Source organism: Malaya genurostris, chromosome 1, assembly GCF_030247185.1.
Source record: "Malaya genurostris strain Urasoe2022 chromosome 1, Malgen_1.1, whole genome shotgun sequence".
NCBI lineage: Eukaryota > Metazoa > Arthropoda > Insecta > Diptera > Culicidae > Malaya > Malaya genurostris.
The window spans coordinates 100,237,834-100,251,967 of NC_080570.1; the positions used below are offsets into that span (position 1 = coordinate 100,237,834).

At 37.0% G+C, this 14,134-nt stretch overlaps 1 protein-coding gene across 2 annotated transcripts; it reads left to right on the forward strand.

Annotated features, from left to right (window-relative positions):
• The first annotated feature begins 5,771 nt into the window (after positions 1 to 5,771).
• Positions 5,772 to 11,897, forward strand: LOC131425232 (uncharacterized). Of its 2 annotated transcripts, XM_058586946.1 has the most exons (8): positions 5,772 to 6,079; positions 6,148 to 6,285; positions 6,347 to 9,407; positions 9,840 to 9,953; positions 10,007 to 11,208; positions 11,263 to 11,489; positions 11,547 to 11,702; positions 11,761 to 11,897. In XM_058586946.1, exons 3-6 carry the CDS (start codon positions 8,814 to 8,816, stop codon positions 11,429 to 11,431), a joined length of 2,079 nt encoding a protein of 692 aa, XP_058442929.1. In that variant the 5' UTR covers positions 5,772 to 6,079; positions 6,148 to 6,285; positions 6,347 to 8,813; the 3' UTR covers positions 11,432 to 11,489; positions 11,547 to 11,702; positions 11,761 to 11,897. The 2 variants fall into 2 exon arrangements, with proteins under 2 accessions (XP_058442929.1, XP_058442928.1); XM_058586945.1 differs by having other exon boundaries at positions 5,772 to 6,285.
• The last annotated feature ends 2,237 nt before the right edge of the window (positions 11,898 to 14,134 follow it).

A 14,134-nucleotide genomic window follows, 5' to 3' on the forward strand; every position in this document is an offset into this window, starting at 1 on the left:
CATAGACCATCGAATCCGTTTTTGTGAGAATTTTCGTAAGATGTCGTTGGATGGTAGGAAGCGCGAAGTCGAAAAATGGAAGCTGTGCCAAATGTGTCTCAACGAACATGGTCAGACACGATGTCGTTTCAAAGGTTATTGTAATGTAGATGGTTGTAAGGAACGTCATCACCAATTGCTTCACCCAGCAAGAAACGCTGCTTCTCCTAGAGAGACCGTTTGTAATGTTCATAATACACTGTTCAATCAACCAGTTATTTTCCGAATGGTCCCCGTGAGACTGCACAATGGAGCACACTATGTAGATGTAATCGCTTTCTTGGATGAAGGGTCTTCGTATTCTTTAATTGAAGATCAAATAGCTGATCAGATAAAGCTGAATGGTACGATTCAACCGATTCTCGTTAAATGGACTGCTGGTATGTCGAGACTAGAGCGGGACTCTAGGCGTCTACATCTTGCGATATCGGCAAGAAACTCGTGTGACAAGTACTTATTGAGAAATGTGCACACTGTTGAACAACTACAACTACCCGAGCAAAGGCTGAAATTTTCGGACGTAGCGGCGCGTTACAAACATTTGAACGGACTGCCAGTAGCTGACTACATGCAAGGAACCCCTCGAGTCCTAATTGGATTAAAGCATCTCCATGTGTATGCTCCATTAGAATCACGCATTGGAAATCCAGGAGAACCAATAGCCGTACGAACTCCGCTAGGTTGGACTGTATACGGTCCTCAAGATAGTAGTGATACACTAGAAGGATTCACCGGACATCATGTCACACATATTATGTCGGACCTGGATCTGCATGATCTGCTCAGAGCGCATTATACCTTGGATGAGTCGGGAGTTACTGTCGCTGTTCGGCCGGAGACTGCTGAAGAACGGAGAGCTCGAGAGATTTTAGAAAAAACGACTGTGCGAATCGGTAATCGGTTTCAAACTGGGCTGCTGTGGAGAGTCGATCATCCCAAGCTACCAAATAGTTTTCCGATGGCAGTAAAACGTATGAGTAACTTAGAGAAAAAACTGTCTAAGAACCCTGATCTTCAGCGAGCTGTTGAGAAACAGATCGGTGAGTATGTAGTCAAAGGGTATGCTCACAAAGCAACGGCACAGGAATTAGCGAGTTCCGAGGAAGGAAAAGTATGGTATTTACCCTTAAACGTTGTACTAAATGCAAAAAAGCCAGGAAAGATACGCTTAGTATGGGATGCAGCTGCTACCGTCCAAGGAATATCCCTGAACTCTGTATTGTTAAAAGGGCCAGACCTTCTTACAAGCTTACCAGTCGTAATTAGTCATTTCCGTGAAAGACGTATCGCTTTCGGAGCCGACATAAGAGAGATGTATCACCAAATTCTCATACGCGACAGTGACAAACAATATCAAAGGTTTCTCTATCGTTCGAACTCCAGTGACCCACCAGAAGTGTATATAATGGATGTGGCAACGTTTGGATCGACGAGCTCTCCGTGTTCGGCGCAGTTTATCAAAAACAAAAATGCCAACGATTTCGTAGCGGAGTACCCAGAAGCAACAAAAGCTATCATGGAGAAGCACTATGTCGATGATTACTACGATAGCGTAGATACAGTGCGACAGGCGGTAAAACGAGCAAAAGAAGTAAGCTTCATTCATTCCAAAGCCGGATTCCAAATTCGAAATTGGGTCTCGAATAGTAAAGAGTTTTTGCGTGTCCTCGGTGAGTGACGAGATCATCATGTAGTCAATTTCAACTGTAGTAAATCCGGTAATACGGAACGGGTTCTGGGCGTTTCCTGGAATCCGGAAGAAGATGTTTTTATCTTTTGCCCCACACTGCGAGAAGACCTTCGTCCATTTGTTTCGGGAGAAAGACGACCGACTAAGCGCGAAGTTTTAAGTTGCGTCATGAGCCTCTTCGATCCACTTGGCATGATAGCTCCTTACACAATTTACGGGAAAATCATCATACAGGATCTGTGGCGACTGGGCTGTTCCTGGGATGAAAAATTAGACGATGTGAATGCATAGAAATGGTTGAGGTGGACAACGTCGATGGCAGATGTAACCAAAATAAAAATTCCGCGTTGTTATTTTCCCGAAGCCACACAGGCAGATTATGACTCGCTCCAACTACATGTATTCACAGATGCAAGTGAAAATGCATATGGGTGCGTGGCTTATCTCCGAATTTTAGTCAATGGCATACCACAGTGTGCGTTAGTAGCAGCTAAATCTAAAGTAGCGCCGTTAAAACATCTCTCTATACCGCGATTAGAACTCCAAGCAGCGGTACTAGGGCCAAGACTGGCACACATGGTTCAAGAATCGCATTCTTTACCGATTAGACGACGAGTTTTCTGGTCTGATTCTCAAACTGTGCTTTCATGGATTCGCTCTGATCATAAAAAGTATTCCCAGTTTGTAGCCTTTCGTATTGGCGAAATTCTCAGTCAGTCTAAGGTTGTAGAATGGCGCTGGGTGCCAACGAGTAAAAACATCGCCGACATACTGACAAAGTGGGGCGGCACATCTTCGCTAACACTCTGTGGAGAATGGGTGACCGGGCCAGATTTTTTGAACACTCAAGAGGAAAATTGGCCAAGGAATGAAGTCCCGCCTGCCAACGTAAAGGAGGAAATGAGAGCACATCACTTATTTCACGAGATTATTTTACAGGATTCGCTCATAGATTCGAGTCGCTTTTCCAAATGGAGTGTTTTGGTGCGCTGTCTGGCCTGCGTGCTTCGTTTTGTGTCGAACTGCAGAAGAAAAATCAAAGGCCTTCCCATAGAAACGATTGCGGCTGCGGCCAAAGTGAGAAAATTAATCAAAATTTCTGTTATATCAATCGTGACACCGCTGAAGCGTGAAGAATATCAACGAGCCGAAAACCATCTGTGGCAGGAAGCACAACGCGAGGAATTTGGAAATGAATTGAAAACATTACTGAAGAACCGCGAACTTCCTCGTGAAAAACAACGATCAATCGATAAAGACAGTATACTGTACAAACATTCGCCTCTCTTAGATGAAAACGGAGTGATCCGGATGGAAGGAAGGACGGCATATGCCGAATTTCTACCGTTTGAACTTCGTTTCCCCGTGGTGTTGCCGAAGCAGCATAATATAACCACAAAATTGCTGTTACACTATCATAATAAATTTGGTCATGCTAATAGAGAGACCATCGTGAATGAAATTCGTCAGCGATTTTATATCCCGAAGCTAAGAGCAGCTGTGTGGCACGCGGTGAAAGATTGTTGTTGGTGTAAAGTTCGCAAATCTCGTCCATCTATCCCAAGAATGGCACCTCTACCATCGCAGCGTATCGTGCCTCATCAGAGACCGTTCAGTCACGTTGGGTTAGACTATTTCGGACCGATTATTGTCACAGTAGGGCGCCGATCAGAAAAACGTTGGGTCGCTTTGTTCACTTGCTTGGTTACGAGAGCTATACATCTGGAAGTTGCTCATAGCCTAACCAGCCAAGCCTGTATGATGGCGATACGAAGATTCATCTGTCGCCGTGGAGTACCTTTGGATATATTTTCCGACAACGGCACAAATTTTCAAGCAGCGAGCAATGAGCTCAAAAAGGAAGTTCAAAAAATTGATATGGAGTGCGCTGATGTTTTCACAGATGCCCGAACACGTTGGCATTTTAATCCACCGGCGGCGCCCCACATGGGAGGATGTTGGGAGCGCCTTGTTAGATCTACAAAAAATGCGTTGAAGGCGATTCATGATGGAAGAACTTTGAGCGATGAGGTTCTATTGACCGTGCTATCCGAAGCTGAGGATATGGTAAACTCTAGACCGTTGACGTATATTCCACATAACGGAGCTGAAACCGAATCGTTGACGCCAAATCATTTTTTGCGCGGATTTCCAGCCGGAAACTGTGAAGAGTTTACCATGCCGACCTGTTCTGCAGAAGCATTGAGAGACTGTTACAAGAAATCACAGAAGTTGGCTGACGTACTATGGCAGAGATGGATTAAGGAGTATATACCGCTTGTGAATCATCGTACTAAGTGGTTCGAGGACAAAGAATCGATTAAAGTAGGAGAGCTCGTATTCATCATCGACGGTGACAACAGGCGGACTTGGGTCCGGGGAATCGTGGAGCATGTAATTCGAGGCCAAGATGGAAGGATACGTCAAGCGATGGTTCGAACTTCGAAAGGTGTCTTTAGACGTCCAGTTTCCAAGTTAGCCTTACTAGAGATTAAAGGTAAATCTGGTCAAGGTTGTGAGTATGGACCAGAGTTACGGTCGGGGGAAATGTCAACACCACTGGGAACGTCCGCAAGCCCTGGTGAAAAGCGAGTTGACAGGAACTGAATGGCAACGCTGCTCGCTACTTATCGGTGTGAACGTAAGAGAAGCAAGAAGAAAGTAATTTATGAGCAAGAAACGTGGTTTATAGATTTCGGAAATAAGTTGATGAAATTATAAGAATTTTGATTTTGGAAACATTAAAATATTCAGTTTGTAAGTAAACATTGCAAGAATTGTGAAATTGAACTAATTATAATATTTATGAAAGGATAGTAGGTGAAGGAAAGGAAAACATTGTTCGGATCGAGAATTGAAAATCGGAGAAGATTACTAAATGTAAACCAGGTAAATTTATTATCACGAAGAAAAAATTAACGACAAATATATTGCAGTTTTGAGCTGTGCGTTACCACGTCTGCTGTAAAAAAGTTTTCTATTTCGGTCGGAACATAGACGAAAGTCTGCGAGAATTTCAAAAGTAGTCTGCACAACAAAAAATGTCTGCGGCACTATACCCCAAATCTGCAGATTTACAGACAAATCTGCAGACCTGGCATCTCTGCTTTATACTGAAAAAAGAGTCACGTCAAATTATTGAACATCGCTTGATTTTTCAAATGGCCGTAATGCGGCCCTTAGACGATCATTAAAAGTGTCATTACTAAAAAGTAATGTTATTTTTAATGAACGTGTAAGAGCAGTAATAATCATAGTATACAGCGCTGCCAACTATACCGATTTTTGGACTCGATATAGGAATACAGATAAGCTCTCTTAAAATACCGATAAATCAATTTACATACAGATAAATACCGATTTTCATTTTTTGTGTTTGGTTTCATAGGGGTTAACCAGGTTGAGTGACCTTTTTTTGCTCGCAAAATCACCCGTAAAAAATAAACCATTAATTTTACATCATAAACAATTGATTCACAATTAAATCTATGGGTTACAATACATTTTATTGTGTCTTGACAAGATTTATTTCATTTCCAACGTTTCAATGTATTGTTTCTACGATTCACAATTGAATTTATTGTACACGTGGTGTTTCAAACAATATGCAAACTGTACATTTTACTGTTTTCCAAGAAAACATGTATGAGAAAATTTTATGATTTGAATTGTTACGATACTTAACAACCTATACATTCTATTGTAAAAATCATGTTCACAATTAATTTAATAGTGTATAATAATACATTAAAATATTTTTCAATGGTCAAAGCAAAATTGTGGAAGGTTTTGTAACAACATATCGTATTTTTTTCCTACAATATTTTTTATTCGGGCAGTGTCCTCAAAAAATCGATTTTTGATTTTTCGAGATGTAGAGTTCAGAGTCAAATAATAATATCAAGTTATGTAACAAAAGCAAAAATAATATAAAATAAAATACCATTAAACAAAAATATAGGCACACGCGTTCCTTACTGAAATAGAAAAGAAACCTTTCTTTTTCATCTCCAGCAGCACTGCTGCCCCTATATAGTAAACGAAGTAGTATCAAAGATAAATAATAAAGACATGTATGTGCTTACAAACTTTTAAAAAAAATCTGGTTTGTTCCCGGTACTTTCTAAAATGACCGCACTCACCGCTTGGTGGAGCGCGTGATTAATTGCATTGTTATCATTTCGACCAAAGTGTGCCATGAGTAGAACAAAATGAAATGTCAACATTGTCACTCATTTCGATACCGTATAACGAGTTGTTAGTTAAAATGGGAAAACTGTGTTGCATTGAAAGTTGTCGGAGAAAATCTCCATTCGTATCGTTGTTTAAATTTCCGAAGCAAACAGATAGGTAATGATATGAATTTTTGTTTTGTATACCTTATAATAACGTACGAACAATATAAATAATTTTTCTAGACTTCAAGATTGGATTGAGTTTTGCGGAATCATTGGAAAGGAAAAGAATGGCTCAGGAATCCAAGTAGAGCATCGGCGAATTTGCTCTGTACATTTCAAGCCTTCAATGTTTCGAGATCCAATGAATACATCGAAAGGGTAATTATTTTTATTGTTTGGATTAACATAAACTCCAACTTTTTTCATAAACTCCATGCAGCTTAAAATCTGATGCTGTACCAACCGAGTTTATATCAAACCAGCTTGAAATTGATTTGGTGCAGAACGACCTGACAGGTAATTAATAGTTTAGTATGGCTTCTTTTTGAATGACATGACTTTAAGGAAAATATACATATTTGGGAATTAGAAATTTTTTTCTAATTGAGGTTTGAAGTATTTAACAATTGTAAATACCATGGAAATGAATTCAGCCAATTATTGCTTGCTTCGGTAAAGTTTAAATTGAAAAGGCTCGATCAAACGCCTTGGGACATTTTCGAATAGAAATTTCTTGTTACTTATAGAATTGAATGGTTTCTAAAATTATCTATAACCATGATTTACACTTGGTATGCAATATTTTATTGTAAACTCCAGTTTTATCTCAATTGAGGAACTTACCAGAAATAGTTTCAAAGTCGATTTTTTAAAAGCAACATTTTTTTCGAGATAATACCAGATCTAAAATTTTCATGAATTTCTAAGACAAATGGAACATTGATTGCTACCATATTTGAAAGAAATTTGAAAGAACTCGGATTGGAAATGATTTTCCCAAACTTACATCCCTTCAATCTCAATATTGACGGAGCTATAAATGTTCTATTATTTTCATTTTATTCTGTTTTCGAAGCAACCCTACCAACGAAAACATAGGACACATGTTTCGAGCATTATTGAAAAACTTTCCATTTATTATAAAACTTTTCCGAAATATGTATCTTTGCAATGAAAATATTCGACAATTTTTATTACGCTTTTTCGGATTTTTCAACACTAGATTTTTTTTAAATAAATGAAAATTTTTTATATAAAAAAAGTCATGAACACCCATGCGTCCCCATTCATATCTTTTTAGAAGGGAACCCATAGTGCATTATTCTAGCAGTTTGTGCAATACAAGTAACTAAAAATCGTAAACAACCATGCGTCTCCATTCATATCCATTTGAAAGGGAACGCATGGCGCTTAGTTGAAACAGTTCAAGTAATTCATGGCTTGGAGATTGTAGAAACGAGATGGAGGAAAAGAATTTCACCTTATGCATCCTATACACAACTTCGTACTCCGGGCAATTTTTAGATAGCAACAAAGCCAGAAGAAACGGTTTTATTGCATATAAGTTTTTGAACATGTGTGCTAGATGAAATTAAAATAAAAACCAAGCATCAACTTAAATTAATTCACCTAGTTTGATTAGTTATCTTGTTGTAAATGGGATATTTTTTAATGGTAGGTAATAGGTGTATCTGTATGCTACAGGTATAACTATAATGAATGAAAGGTAAAACATAAATTTATGGTTTGAACACCAAAACGGCTTCAGTTTAGATTAAACAACCTAGCGTTGCAATATCGTAACTGGCGACATTTCTTATGTTTTGATTCCATAAGAATTACAAGCAGTTATTTTGACGGATAGCGACGTTCTGGTGAATGTGACATTGTCTGTAGAAAACTCTAGGAAATTATTTGAATTTTGCACACTGATGTGATCTGATTGTCTCAAGTAATATAAATAATATCAATTCATAAATGTTGATACTAAATACGCTAAGGTGAATTTTCTTTAATCAGTTAATAGGTAAAAGATAAAAAAAATTTCACGAATCTCCGAGTTTCTGGCATTCAATATTAAGACAGAGTACACGATCGCGTAGTGATTTTGAAAATAATATTGAACTATTTTTGTTTCCTGTTCTTACATCATATATTTCTATAGGTGAGAATTTTTCAAATTTTTCGATGAACGAGGTATCGCGATATCGCTTACTGTATGAGGCAGAAAAAACCAAAGTCTCTAACCTTCAAATAGCCCTAAAAAACGAAAAAAATTGTCTTAAAAACCTTCGTCGTTTGTGTAAGAGGAGGAAGATCTCTCTGACATTGAAAAATAAGAAACTTAATGAGTTACGGACGCAGCTGAAACATAAACATAAACTTACGAACAGGGAAAAAAGAGTATTGAGATATGTTCAAAGAAATTCAATTTTGTTGGAATCAATTGAAAACTCAACGAAGAACAAATACGGTAGACGTTATCGGGATATAAAACCACTTGCAGTCCGACAAAAAATACGATCTGCAGCCGCATATAGAACTTTGCGGTCGACAGAAGTAATTTGTTTGCCACATTCACGAACTGTGTCAAGGTGGCAACAGAGCATTAAGATAACTCCTGGATTCAACCAAGAAATTTTAAAGCGAATGGCTGTATCTACGAGATCAATGAATAAGGTTGATAAAATAGTTGCAATTCTTATTGATGGTATGGCAGTAAAACCTATTCTTGGTTATCATTCAAAAACTGATCAGTTCTATGGTCTGCCTGATGACGGAGAAGAAAAAGCGTTCGAGGACAACAATATTTCAAACTTAGCAAATGAAGCCATTACTATTATGGTCAGAGGCGTATGCTCAAAATATAAACAGGTTAGTGTTAATTACTCCGATGATATAAACCAATGTCGAATTTTGTAATGTTACAGACTTTTGGTTATTTTCTCGCTAATGCAACGCTGGGCAGTAACTGTCAAGCTAGAATAATAATTGAAGCAGTGAAGCATCTTAGAACAGCCGGTTTCATTCCAAGTGTAGTTGTAATGGACCAACACGCAACAAATGTGCAAACGGCCAAGGCATTAGGCGTTAACACCAATAAGCCAATGTTTTTCGTAGATTCCAAACCAGTTGTATTTTTTTACGATAACCCTCATTTATTGAAGTCAATGAGAAATAATCTGTTCGCTAAAAATGTGCTTTATAAAAATAAGATTGCTTCTTTTCAACATATACGCGAGCTATTCTCGCTAGATGTGCAAAACGTACCTCGGTTGGTTCCAAAATTAACAAGAAAAGCCGTTTTCTTGCCACCGTTTTCAAAAATGAGTGTTAAAAACGCTACTCGTACCTTAAGCCGAACCACCGCAAGTGCTATAAAGTTTTATGTACAGCTAGAGTGTATGGAAGCTGAAGCAAAGGACACAGCAGAGTTTGTTGAAATATTCGACAACCTGTTTGACGTGTTTAATTCGCGTAACAAATCAGATAAACTCAAGGTAAGTATAATTAATTCATCATATTGCAGCACTTTGTTCGACATTATGTTTAGGAATGTCTCATTCATCTTTAGTTCTAATTCTCCAGTCTTTACTCCGCAATTTTATATCTGTGCGCCTTGCTCGCAATATTAACGCCATCTCTTTTATTTCCACTCCTTATTCTTCCATCTTTTTTATAGCTCTTTTCAAACTCTATACCGTTCAATATTATTTCTTTAATTTATGTTTTCCTACTCTTCAACATTCGTTCTTTTGTCTTCAATTTCCGATCCTTATTATATTACGCTTCGATTTTACCTCATCTCTTTTTAATTTGTTCCAGATTTTTACTTTTCTCTTTGCTCTTTACTTTTTACTCCTAACAATTACTGCTCTAAATTTACGTTATTATCTGTATTATCTCAATTTTTATGTATCCAATTTTCACAGCCCTTGAGAGCAGCAATAACTGGAGATAGCAATCATTGGGACTTCTTAAACAACATCGAGGATATTTTCAAAAGCATGATGTTCATTCCAGCGACGTGCTTTGATTCTTCTGTTGTAATATAACATAAGCAGTTGTGTGTTTTTTTATTCATTTCAATCCTTATTAGGCATCACAAGAAGCGAACAATGCTTTAACGTCAATTCAACGGCATCCTCCATGCTTGAATGGATACCTTCATAACATACAAACGATTCGAGAGCTGTGGACTATTCTAAATACAAGTTATGGAGTACCATTCATTCGAACTAATTATATTTGTCAAGATGCGTTGGAAAATGAATTTTCAAATATAAGACGTAGTTGCGGGTTCAATGATACACCAAACTGCTATCAGTTTGCAGCAGCTTTAAAATACAGCAGTGTATCTAAATGTTTGGATGCTACTATAAATACAAACTGCGAACCTGATGACCTTAGTACTGTAGTTGATCCCCTAGAAGAACCGGAAGAAGATCCACTGGCAATCGATACAGAAAATTGTCGCATGCGCTATTTTCAACCCATTGCTTTTGACAAAGTTCAATCACCAGACAAAGCTGAAATGAATGCTCTGGTATATGTTATTGGATATGCAGTGACTAAACTGAAACATAAAAAGTGTCGAAAACGAATGGTTCTGAAACATGATGCATCCCAGATACTCGAACATCATTATTCGTTTTGTAGAGTGAAACAATACCTTAATGCAAATCGATTCAACTACCCCAATAATACAGCAATTGAGATTGGCACAATTCTGTTAACAGCTTTCAAAGAAAAATTTTTTAACTTTTTCAACGAAAGCCGATTTGGCCTAAAAAATAGATTAGCTGAATATGTCGATTACAGTGATTATGAAACATTTTTGTGCACCGGGTGTTTCGCAAAGTTTATTGACTGCACATTAAATACCTTAATAAAAGGACAATTGTTGAAGATAACCAACAAGACAAACAAAACGAATCGCAAAACGAAAAAAAACGGAAAAGCACGAAGAATGGGCATCCAAAGTAAGCAACCAGGTCATCAAAAGCGCAAGATCGGAACACGCAAATCACCTAACTATAAAAACATCCAGATCCGAGCAATGAAGCAAAAATCATATTCACACGATCCAGTTACAAAAGTAAAGCCAAACGAAATTGAAGTTTCAAATAACAGAACGGAACTGATTGATTGTAACAAGATTGGCCCTAGTTCTTCGAGTGACAATAATCCACAACCTGGCATGAAAGATTACAAATTAAATGAGATGGAAAAATGTGTAACAATGCTAGAAAATTTGGTCTCCAAATTCCCAGAGCAAAAAACAGTTCATGTCGAGCAGAGGTGGTTTAATAGTTTCAGCTACAATTGTGCAAATTTAACGAAGGTTTTTTTTAGGGATTGTCTCACGTTATCTCTTGATTACATTCTAAGCACATACGATGAATTTAAAATCGAATTGCGGTACATTTTTATTCAGTACAAAAAGTACGGAAGATATCTTAAAAAAAAAAATGAATTTGACAAATTGGGAGGAGTTATCCAACATTTTGAACGAGGAGCATAAACTAAAAATGATTACTCACTTGGAGCAGAAACTACTTTCAAAACAAGAATTTGGAGTGGTGAGTGATGTACTTGTGTATGTTAAATTTAATAGTTGAAAGTAATTTTTTTTTCAGCATTGCGAATTTTTCAGTTCAGTGTTAATTTATGAATGGGGATTGCGCATTTTCATGAAAGTACACAATTTTTTAAACCGGCCAGATGCATTAAAACATATAAAATTGCAGGAAGAAATGATTATTTACCAAAATGATGGAATATAAGACTGATGAGTAAGATTTGATTATTTATTTTATTTCAAAGTTTGAAATAAATAATTTTATTTTACAGTTCGACTGTAACATGACTGCTTTGGAACCAAGACTCAAACTTGTCCTTCAAAGAGTGTAATTTTCATTCCACTGATGTTTTATCAAAATAAAATTTGTTATGGTACACAGTATGTATCGCTTTTATTTCACACACACACACTGATAGAATAATAAAACAATCCTTTTGCAATTATCATGAAAGAATATACAATTGTTTTAAAATTGCTTTTATACCTCTCTCTCTTTTTGTGTTGCTCACAAATCAAGTTCTGCAATGAGTATAGTCTTGGTATTTCATATAATTTCATTCTTCTTTTGGAATTCGACACCTTGACAATAAGCAGGTTGTTCGATGAAAGCTGTTAAGAATATAGTCAAATTTTTGTCGAGTGAGAATAAAATTTTCAATAAATCTTCTACATCATATGCGTTTCAATTCACAAACGCCGTGCCACAATGAAAGAAATAAAACAGTAGAATATTCCTCTAAAAAACATAAGCTAAGGCGTTCAATTACAAAGACGTTCATAAAGACTCATTTATTTCATATATTCGTCAACCATTTATTTCGATTTGTTCACATTATTTATGCAATCTACTCTGTTAACATTTGGAACTACGTGCTTTCAGAGGTTCTTTGGCGCTCAAGAAAGTAATCGTATGTACCATTACTTCCAACGCGAAAAGTATACATTGTAACTTCCTTAATGTAACTGCTATAATACTTCTGCTAATCTGCTGTAAACTCTCTCGCAGTCAATTTAAATACACGAGAGATCATGTTATTAGACGATTACTTTAAAACAAACAAAATATTAAGGGTAACATAAAATCTCAATATATACAAATGAGCTACCGAATCGAAAGGGTTCTCACGGTTTGACATTTGCATTATGAATGTGATGATGGGAACTCAGCAGTGCAACCAATTTATCACCATTGGTGCCAGTTTCACGGAGGACCGTAGATGTGCGCAAAAAAAAGTTCGTGACTGTCATGTCTGGAAATTCGTTTGTGGTAGTATTACCCAACGTCGCTATAAAAATCTTAAACGCTCAGGCTATTAGTTGATTCGATATTCGGACGTGGTGGTTAGTGATGTCTGATTTTTCGTATTAATCGATTATTAGGTATTCGATTAATAAAAGAAGAGTCGATTTGCCTTGCTCGTATTTTTAAAGCTCAGAGCTCAGTGATCTGTCGAAGGATTTATATAATCTAACTACCAATAGAATCGAAATTTTTCAACTTAAACGTGTATAGCAAAAGCATTGAAGTATTTCAATAGTACACTATTGAAAAACCTGTCTCATTTGACCCATGTCAACACCAGCCAATCAGAACGCGTTCTGAGGAAGAGAACAAAATATCTGCTGCTGTACAACAAATCGTTCGAGAAAAATGTTCCGAAAAGCGGTGAATATCGTAGTGAGTTCCACAATTTGGTCCTTCTGAATGCTAGAAACGAATCCCTACAGCATACTGATAGTTTCTTTCAATAAATTATGCAAATCCGAAATGAAATAATCGACAATAAAATTCCGTATGCGGCTATTTTTATAGCCGCTAGGACCGCCCATTAGTGAAAAAGCTACAAACGAAATCACGTAAAAGAAAGCTCCAAACAAAAATTGAATCAGTTTGGATTCTATCGCCAATGCGAGCAGATGTATTTTGTGCCGTTTGCAAAGCTAGTTTCGCTTCCGACAAGAGCGATTACGTCACAGCTGCCAGTCATTTGCATTTATGAAAAAACTACGGTGGAGAGCATCACACAAAATCAGCCGTTCTAATGGCTCTAAAAGTTCTTTAAAGAACTATTAGGAATTGTTTTTCTCAAGTCTAAGGTAAATATCCTCAGTTTAGTGCAAATCTAAAACAGTTTGGTTAGATTTGTGCACTTTTCGCTGTGTGAAATTCACAGTAATCAAGCTCAAGTGAAGCCTTCTTTGTTTTTGCGAAAAATGTTCCAGAGTTTAATGTCGTAGAGAATTACGCAATTTGACCCTTCTGAAAGCTAGAAACGAATCCCTATAGCATATTGATAGTTTCATTCAATAAATTAGGCCTATTGTATTATCATTGATCAACCCAGCAAATTAATGTTTTCTTTATTGGAAGATTATAATCGGTTGTAAACGCTACACCTACACCAACCATATCAGTATCGCACCCACGTACAACAATTCAGCCTGGAATTAGATGACGGAAGTCAGCAGCATCCATCGAAATTCGAATTTAACTCATCACTCTCCATCGCAAACGCTTTCATAAAAGGTTCTTTTCAGAGCCACCATTATTTTATTATATAGAACTATACTGGTTATTTCATAATATTTGTATTTCAGAATGTTAAATGTAGCTTATCTGTACTTTAGTTTAGGTGCATCGTT

Bases quoted from the DNA above. Each gene is read 5' to 3' on its own strand.
- LOC131425232 (XM_058586945.1), top strand. From the start codon at position 8,814: ATGTCGAATTTTGTAATGTTACAGACTTTTGGTTATTTTCTCGCTAAT. The intron at 9,408-9,839 runs GTAAGTATAATT...CAATTTTCACAG, and splicing joins ACAAATCAGATAAACTCAAG to CCCTTGAGAGCAGCAATAAC. The intron at 11,209-11,262 runs GTGGTTTAATAG...GGTTTTTTTTAG, and splicing joins ACAGTTCATGTCGAGCAGAG to GGATTGTCTCACGTTATCTC.